The 9,636-nt window shown below is 37.6% G+C and overlaps 1 protein-coding gene across 1 annotated transcript; it reads right to left on the bottom strand.

Moving 5' to 3' along the window:
• Positions 1–97: 97 nt before the first annotated feature.
• On the bottom strand, positions 98–8,990 carry degs2 (delta(4)-desaturase, sphingolipid 2). The gene is made up of 3 exons (XM_058090472.1): positions 8,820–8,990; positions 2,982–3,724; positions 98–870 (listed from the first exon to the last, which is right to left on the bottom strand). The coding sequence occupies exons 1-3, from the start codon at positions 8,899–8,901 to the stop codon at positions 727–729; spliced, it is 969 nt and encodes a 322-aa protein (XP_057946455.1). The 5' UTR covers positions 8,902–8,990; the 3' UTR covers positions 98–726.
• Between the last annotated feature and the right edge of the window lie 646 nt (positions 8,991–9,636).

Below are 9,636 nucleotides of genomic sequence, written 5' to 3'. Positions count from 1 at the left end.
AAAAAGAGTTAATACTAATATGGTTAAAAAATGGTCAAAGAAGTAAATCAAAGAGGTAAATCACCAAATGACAACAACACGTGTTCTGATCCTCTTTTAAAGATATTTATTATGTTTATTTATTATGACATTTAAATAGAAACAACACTATGACAAACTGTGTGGGTGAAAGGTGGATTTTGGGCGTGTCCAGCAGTCCTGCCTTAGTGTTGGCTCAAGCTCAAAGTTTCGTTAGCCATCATATGAAACGTTTTAGGGACTCTGTGACGTTGGCTTCCTGTTGCATTGAATGTTCTCCCTCCATTAGATCAAACACAGAAAAACAGAAAGGTGTAAACTCCCCTACAAAAACAACCTAAACGACATAATAAAAATGCATTCTTTTGTTTCTTGATGTCTTTGAACGCATTATTGTTGATGTACAATGACATGACGCTAACAGGCAGCAGAAGGTGAAAAATTAAAGAACTAAAGAACATGAAAATGTATAAGACCGTACAAAAAATAATGTTCACTATTGAATACTATTATTTGTAGTCTCAAATGGTCAGCCATCTTTGGAGGACAGAAACAGGAACCAATATTATCTGGGCTCTGAAAGGTGAAATGCTTGCATTGATTTTTTTTATTATTATTTTTTTTAATAATAATAGAGAAACGAAGATCCACCCTGGAGTGTTAACTACGATGAAATTCACATTCCTGTCGCCGTTTTTGAAGCTCAGTCTACTCCTGCTTTCTCAGCTTGTACTCCCGCTTGATTCTGGCGTACGGGCCGATGCTGTCGTCGAACACAAAGTCCCATAGTACCCTGGTCCAGGAAGTGTGTTGAGGCAGGCAGTCGTAATATTCTGCTGCGATCTGCTTCACCTGGAGACCCGAAGGAGACTGTCAGTACCAGCAAGAACACAAGTACTTGGGAAAGTACATGTACTAAGTATCAATGACAATATTCATTTGAGAATTATTACATATGTACCTTTAATTTGCCTAAAACACATTCCGAATGACCAAAAACTAATCCTTTTGATTTGATCCTTGATCCTTTTGTTTTTCTATTTGTCCACTAGATGGTGCTACTTTTTCCTATTCAAAGCATGCAGCAAAATTTCACACTTTCTACTGTTTTTCAGCTCCTGAATGATGAATATTGTATATGAAATAAAATGTGTTTGTGGAATATTAAAAAAAACAGTTTTGTATGTATATTTCAAGTCAAAATAGTTAAATGATTGATTTTATTTTTTTATTGTCGGCACAAAGACAACCTCCATATTCCATAATAAGTTATTGGCTAATGGAAATTAGCTGGAAATGACGACCCATGAAGTAACGCTGTGTGATCCATGTAAATAAAGCAGGAGTGTCCAAAGTGGGGCACATGACCCATTTACAGCACACAAGATTAGGGCCAAAATTAAAAGTTCTCACAATAACTATTAGCAATTGTCAATAATGAGATGAATATTATTTCTGGTGAAATATCAGACAAAAAAAATCCTCTACACAAAATTTGAAGAAATCAAACCAAGCTTTGCAGTGACATAGCTCAGTTCCAAATATGAACATTGTAACTACTTCATGGTGTTTTGCTTGAAATTTGCTGAAACTTAACTTACTGTATAATCAAATTCTGATTACTAAAGAATAGAAAAGGGTGGAAATAATGATGTTTATGGGATTGTAATCTTTCTTTTGGTACGCTCCATGGTTATATAGCCATAAAAAACATTATTCTGTATGCATTGAATGAGGTACTGTAACCCGCTAACCATGGTGGACACAATAGTGAATAGCCTCAGTGAGTTGCAGGTGCAAGTGCAGGGTTTCTTATTTGACTTTATGATTATAAGATGCAAATAGACAGGATTTTCTTGGACAGGAAGTAGTGAGTTTGATCTGCAGTGAATAAGCCATTGTATTGTACAGGTATTGTGTAGTTCCCATTCTGATTGTTCCATAATATGGATAAAACTCCAGTGTTTAACACGTCCTGTCGTGTCAAAGTGTTCCTGGACTAACAGGTTTTCTGCCACAGTCAATTAGTGTCGTTCCATGTCTCGCATGGAGGCCGGCTATTGACTTGCGATCCCACGTCTTTGTGTCGGGACGAGTTAATCAGTTACCAAGTCTTTCATCTGATAAAAGCTTGCAGGTAACTTTCTCAATGTTTAGTTTGTCAAAGATGGGCGAGGCCTATCTTATCTGTCCACACCCCACGGAAAGGTTCACGCTAACACCACCTCCACTATGCAACTAAAAGCTGGATTCTTCTACACCACTATGTACATCTGTGTAATACTTTGTTTTTATACTCAGTATAGTTACTCCAGACCCCATTCACTGTGCAATATCTGATCAACCTCCATGTGCAATATTAAGGGCTCTAAATGCAATATACTAAGTTCTATGTGAAGTATTTCCATAATGCCTCATATTAACTCACTAACATGATCTCAGTGTATAGACTGGTCATATATCTCATCTCGTTTCATATTATCTACATACTGTATTGTATAGAACTGTTGGTTTTGTTAATACTTGGGTTGTTTATATTGTTTATATTTCTATATTGTGTATTTTGTACTGCTTAACTGATTCTGTACTCTTGCTGCTGTGCAATACAAATTTCCCCACTGAGGGACGAATAAAGGCATATCTTAATCTTAATTATTTGCAGTCACCTGTTTAACAAATGTAGGCATTAAAAGTAAAAAAAAAAAAAAAAAAAAAAAAAAGAGAACATTAATGTATCATGTAAGACTTCAGCTCATTGAACATCTAAATGTTTGTTTGTGCACTTTGGCTTCTTTGTGACGCACTGTGATAAAGACCATAGACCAGTTGTGTCCAAAGTGTTGCTGGGTATAATATGCTGGTCTGCCTCGTTCCCACTTACAACCTACATTTGAGAACTGGGAAGGAAAAAGAACCTCCTATCGTGAACTGACCCTACTATAGATATAAAATGAAGGTCTCACCTGAGGTAGTTTACTGCCAGGTATGCTCGGGAAGTCGTGGTGCTCCATATGATACCCGACATTGAATGTGATCCAGTTGAGGGGTCCGTAGTAGGAGTATGTCTCGTGTCCCTTCAGAAACATGTAGTGCTCGGCTATGAAATGTCCGGAGATGGGGTGCAGTCCCATACATAAGATCGATCCCGCGATGAGGTAAACAATGGGCTTCATCCCCCACAGATAGTAGATTATGGCGTCCGCGGCCAACTGAACAGCAGCATTCTGGACCTCCAGCATAGATACTGGTTTAGGGTTGACCAGCAGAGGGCGCAGGGCGTAGAATAAAGGCTGCAGGAAGAGCCAGATGATCTTCCTGGCAGGCGTGCAGAAGAACCACCCCTCAAAGTCCGTAGGAATGTCCACATCCAATTTGTCGCCGCCGAGGTAGCGGTGATGGTCGATGTGGTACTTCTTAAAGGACGCCGAGTAGGGCACTCCGATGGGAAGGTTGGCCCACATAGCGAACCAGCGGTTCCACTTGGCCAACTTGTTGCCAAAGGCCACGTTGTGGGAGATGTCGTGGATGGCCAAGGTCAGAGAGTGGTTGATGCAGCCTCCGAAGGCATAGGCCCAGAACAGAATCCACTTCCAGGGGAGATTGTGGATCAGGTAGCAGGCAAGGAGCTGGGACAACACCATGCCCGACACTACCCACTTGAGCTGGGGATCTGGACCCATGAGGGACTTGATCTGTGGGTACTTGGCTGTAGGGAAAACAAGGCCACAAAAATGAGACAAAGTAAGTCGAGAAATCAAAACAAACGAAAGCAAGGCAGGGTAGAATGAACTGCAATACAATATTTATATAAAGTACTCTTTTTTTTTTTGATCAAAGACATATTATTCATGAAAATTTCCATTTACTTACAAGGCTTTCTAACATCGTCGGTGCATCCAGTCCAAAAAAAAAAAAACAATTGCACTGATTAATCACAGCAACACGTAAGAAGACCGACTGTCATTTAGCGCACAATATCAATGGTCTTATTCAAGATTAAACACTTTTAATGTGCAACATCATCATAAAATGTTGGCTAAAGGTGGAGTCATATTTTTGTAACAAGCAATGTTCCCAGCTTTCATGCTTTTTTTGGTTTATACTTTATTTTTATATTTTTCTAAACAAAACGTGAAGTACTCATTTTCATGGTCATAACAGAGCATGAATATCCATCCCGCTACTATGGTGGTGAGTTTAGCTAAATAGACATTTGTTCGATTTCTTGTTACAGTGGCTGCAAAATGTTGTACGTACTGAGACAGAACTATTTTCGTAACTGTCGCTGCATCCCGCCTAGTATGCAGTAAAAGTAAACACTCAGTAAAAGTAAAGTGAACATTGCACTTAAAAGCCGATTGAAATAGCATAAAAAGGCTTGTTTCCAGCTTGTGTAGTCAGATGTAGTCATGCTGATGGGAAAGCAAGTCAACAGAGCATGTTGTGTAGCGGCAGCTCTCATGGGAGCCAATTGCTTACACCTTTAATTGCCACAGGTGAGACATCATTCGAATAAACACGAAGAAGAAATGGCGTGACTCTTTGCTTTCACACTGACAAGAATATTCCGGTCGCTGATCTGTGTGAAAAGCACCGATACGAGAGCTGAAGCCCAACCAACCGCAGATTTTTCTGCTTCACAATCACAGATTTTAACAGAAGAGCAACAGCGTCTGTGTGAAAGGGTATTCCCGAGGTATGGAGGTTTTTCTTGGAGCCCATTAATCAGCCGCCTAATTTAATCAGCCAATTAGAGCCATGAGACCAGGGGTGGGCAAACTCCAGCCCGGGGGCCCCATGCGGCCCACCAAGCATTTGAATCCGGCCCCAAAAAGTTGCTGTCTAAGTATTTCAACTTTTTACATACAAACTGTCAAGCAACATGACTTGCAAGTTGGATGTCTTATTTAGTAAAAAAATAATTAAAAAAATGTAAAATTAAATTTCATAGTTTGATGTGGTCTGATGTTTAAAAAGGGACATGAGAACATACAGCTGATAGTATTACACTTTTACAGATAATATTAGACAAATAATTCAAGGAAAATTATAAGTATAAAATAGTGTGTGTATGTATATATATCATATATATACGTATATAATATGTTCTGGTCCCCCGGACAATTTTGTTAACTCAATGTGGCCCACAAGTCAACATATTTGCCCACCCCTGCATTGTGCCAAAACTGTATGAAAGGGAAGGCTCTGTTCACTATTTCCAGCCGTGTTGTGTTGAAAACAATTATTGCCATCATTGCACGGTGTAGGAGTGGTTAGCTCGCAGGCCACACGGTTAGGAGACTCGGTTAGGTTCGATTCGCATCTCTATGTGGAGTTTGGATGTTCTGGTTGTCTCCGGTTTCCTCCCACATTCCAAAAACATGCTAGGTTAATTGGTGACTCCAAATTGTCCATAGGTATGAATGTGAGTGTGAATGGTTGTTTGTCTATATGTGCCCTGTGATTGGCTGGCGACCAGTCCAGGGTGTACCCCGCCTCTATATTGTCGATGTTGACACTTGTAATTATCTAATGTAATTATCTCCATGATTCTGTGTGAAAGGAAAATAAATGCTGGTCCTACGGTTGTGTCGGTGACACAATAAAAACCCAGGAAAACCTGACCTTAGACAAATATTTAAGGTCAAAGACCTTAATGGCATTGGCGCAAAATGCCTTCAATCTTCTTTACAGTGTTAATTTTTAACGTTTTTATATAACCAGACATCAAAATCATAAAAACACACCATTTATACTTACAGCATGAAGTAGAGTAGAAGATGCTCATGTGTTTCCCTGTAAATGGTGTTAGCTTTCATCTAACAATAACAGCAAATGATTCACTCATTTTCTTTTGTCATGCGGTGTGATAATAAAAAAAAGGGACAGTGCTTATCACAATAACCTACATGAGCATATGGAAAGATTTTACGTTACCAGGCAGGACAGAGCATAATCACAATAAAGGAAGGCTTTAATATTTAATGGCTGGGAGGTGTCATGAACCTTTTGTCTTATTTCACACCTGTGAGAAACACAATACACCAGGATACTGTATGCTGTAAATTCATACAAAGTCACCCCCCTTTTTCAAATTTTCTGATAAAAAAAGCGTAAAAAGTCCGCCACTTTATGATCATTTATATGATTAAATCCACAGGTTTTGCTTTTTTGTGTTTTTTGCAAAAATGTAATGATAACTATAGAATAGACAATGTAATTTATAGGGTCTTAGGAAAGTTCCGCACACGTGTTTCCCAGCTGCTGGGTAAAATATGACTAAAAGCAACAATGAGTCAACGTCAACAATGAATGGAAAAAAGAATTTATGCAATGCCACAAGCGGGAAAGCAGGAAAAGTAACTTATTGGGACAGATGAAAAATGATGTCTTTGTTCTGGCTGCTCAGTACGATACAGCTCAAGCAATAAGAATTCAACATCAACAATAAACAAGGAAGAATTACTGTCTGTTATGAAGAGTCTAGATCTGTTTAGTGTTTGAATACCTGGAAAAAAGCTATATGAATATCATTTCATTATTAATTATGATTAATGCAATAAGATTGCTTAGTCTCTCTCTCTCGATCAATTGATTAATTGTCAGCAAATAATTTGTTACATGTTTTGCTGTATAGCATGGTAAGGAAAATGTTTTTTCGGACATGCTCACCAAGTTCCATTAAAGAACATTATGTAATGTAGTAGGAAGAAGTAGAGCTTATTTAATCCTACCCCTCATCCATATCTTTGCGCTTCGAATTTAATGCCTTCTCTCTATCACGGTTTTACAAAATATAAAAATTGATAAACCAAGACGTTTCACGTTTAAACCCTATCATTAGTCAACAAATATGCATGTGTAAGAAAATGTTACATATTTGATGGCTAAATTAAGCATTTTCAAGCATAAAATTAACTAAAGTAAAAATATAAGTCTTTCAGAAGACATTCAAATACGTGACATGTGGTATTCTACACTGATCCTTAGGAGTCGGTAATGTTAGGGTAATATTCGGTGAGACACACAAGCACCAGACTTGATTGCCGGAACAACAGGCTTTTATTGCAGATTTGAAGTTATCTCACAACAGGCATAATACTCCCGAGTAAAAACATGGGTTAGTGTTGCATCCGTAACCCAGGCCAAGCTGAAACTCAACTCCAAACCAAACCCCAACGTCACTTCCTGTCCGTCCCCTACCAGAAGACATTCATCCATACGAGCACAATTCTTATTTATGTCTTAAATGACTTATTTTCTCTTATTATGTCTATTGTATAGAGTAATACAAAGTGTAGAGGGCTTTAATCATTTAAAAAACTGTATTTATTTGCTACTTCTTCCATGCAGATTTAGCATGACACACTAAACACATGATAGCAGCTGTGGTTTACACTGAGTATTTTTTTCAGTGGACGCTTTTATTGCCTGCGGGCAGATGAGTGCCATTAAAGCTTTCTTCTCAAACACACTATATGGAAGGTTGGAAGGTGTGTGTTTGTCGAGAACAGGTACAGAATGTCCCTCGTTACCATTATCACTGCTTCAGCTGCAATATGCTCCCATTGTCCATCACCTCAAAGCAAAGCTGGAAAAGACAGGTCCAGCTCCCATGAGAGTATAGACAAAGCAAAATGTAATATACACTTGACATTTGAGATGTGTGCTCATGCAATGGCAAACTCAATTTTTGATAAAGATAATGAGTAAAGTTTGTGTCAACTATATGTTATCATATGATGTAATATGCTTATGGTTTATTTCGTTTCAAACATGCTCAACATGTTATACTGAGGAATATCACATTGACCCTGGCTTAATCCAGCATGTTTTGAAAAAGAGTAGGAATAACCAGAGCTTTTTCACTCCCTTATTGAATGTGACCTTTTTGGGAGAGGGAACAAATAAAATACATAAATAATGATTGTAGAAATAAGTCAATGGCAATAATAGGTATAAAAATAAATACAAAGAACCAGATAATAAAAAATAGAAATTACTTGAATAAAGGGAAAAAACAGAATAATTGTTACATAAATAGAACATAAATGATATTAAGACAAATAAAGATACTACACATAGATAAATAAATAGTGCAGACATAAGAAACTGATGGAAAAATGTATGATTGAGCAAGCATTAATAAAGAAAGAATATTAGATGATTAAAATTCAGGTTAAATTTGTGATATGGTGCGATTCTAAGTCTTCAACTTATTCTAAATGTACACTTTCATACATTGTTCCAGTTTGACTTCATATTCCGACATGCTAAAGAAGGTGTTTTAGATTTATTTTTTCTCTTTTTATCTCTTATTGTTAAAAACTACTTCTGGGTAAAAAAAAAATATTTGCTTCATGCATGATTTGATATGTCTGAAAGTACATTTGTGATTTAATGGATATTTGTGTGTTCTCTACAGCCAGTGTTTTCTATTATACTAAGGTCATATTTGACTAGTTAGTGACTATATGATTGAAAGATTAGTATAATCTTTATTGACACATTCTATTGACACACACACAAACTCATATAGTGTGTGTATGTACATATGCATATATGCACATATGAACATAGCAAGTCCGGGGGCTGAGCCCCACACCTCTCACCCCTGCCCTGAAAACCTATAGCGCCCCTTATGCTGGTTAAGTAAGAGCAAGTAAACAGGTTTAACCGGAAAGCACTTGGTTATGGTTAGAAACGACAGCACCTGCCTAGCAAAACACAGCAGAAACAATGACCCAGCTCGCCGGCTTCTAGCATTATCATACTTTGAAATGACACAAATGTCGTCTCACCCAGAATTTCTTTTCTCCTCGCCGTGTGCGGCTGGTCATTGTAGACCCATTCAAAGTCGCCTCTTCCACCTGACTTTCCCATTTCGTCCTCTCAGCTTGGCAGATGAGAGTGGCTCCCCGCGCTCAACATGTCATCAAGAACTTCCTCCAAGCCACGCCCACTTGGCAGGTAAGCAGGGTGAAATGTGTAAAATGTGACCACAAGCCACGCCCCCCGCCCAACCCCTCCCTCGTCCTTTGCTGCTGGTGCGGGCAACTGCTTCAATAGTGCGGAACCTTGCTCCTTTTAAACTACTGAAACAACAAAGTTCCTCACTTTTCCTAAAAAATTATAGGCTGTAATGATATTTATTGACAAAAATATTTCTATCTATATAATATTCTATTAGTTTAAGTAAATATTTCACATACTATTTTATTTTCTTATCTGTCAATTGTTCTTCAATGAGTGAAGAAGAACATGTAAAATCATTGATTTCCAATAGAAGCACAATAATACCAATATTAATAACTATGAAAACAAATCTCATGTTTAATTTTAAATGGGAATGACTAGTATAATTTCATTTTAACCTGCGTATGTATGTTTGTATGCATGTACTGTATATTTGATGCCCTGCTAATGTTGTAAGATTACTCCCTTACAAAGATATGAACAGTGCAGTACTTTTATGGCAGATTTATTGCAACCGAGAGCGACTGAATGTAAAAAAAAGTTTTGAAAAAAAACATTAAATATGTTTTATAAATTGTTTTGTATTTATTTATAAATACAGTGTAGTCCATTCTCAGCTAGCTCATATTAACTCATTTTCTC

The sequence above is a fragment of the Doryrhamphus excisus genome, chromosome 13 (assembly GCF_030265055.1).
Source record: "Doryrhamphus excisus isolate RoL2022-K1 chromosome 13, RoL_Dexc_1.0, whole genome shotgun sequence".
In the NCBI taxonomy this organism is placed as follows: domain Eukaryota; kingdom Metazoa; phylum Chordata; class Actinopteri; order Syngnathiformes; family Syngnathidae; genus Doryrhamphus; species Doryrhamphus excisus.
Note: the sequence above shows the minus strand (reverse complement) of the source record. Positions and strands in the feature narration are given on the sequence as shown.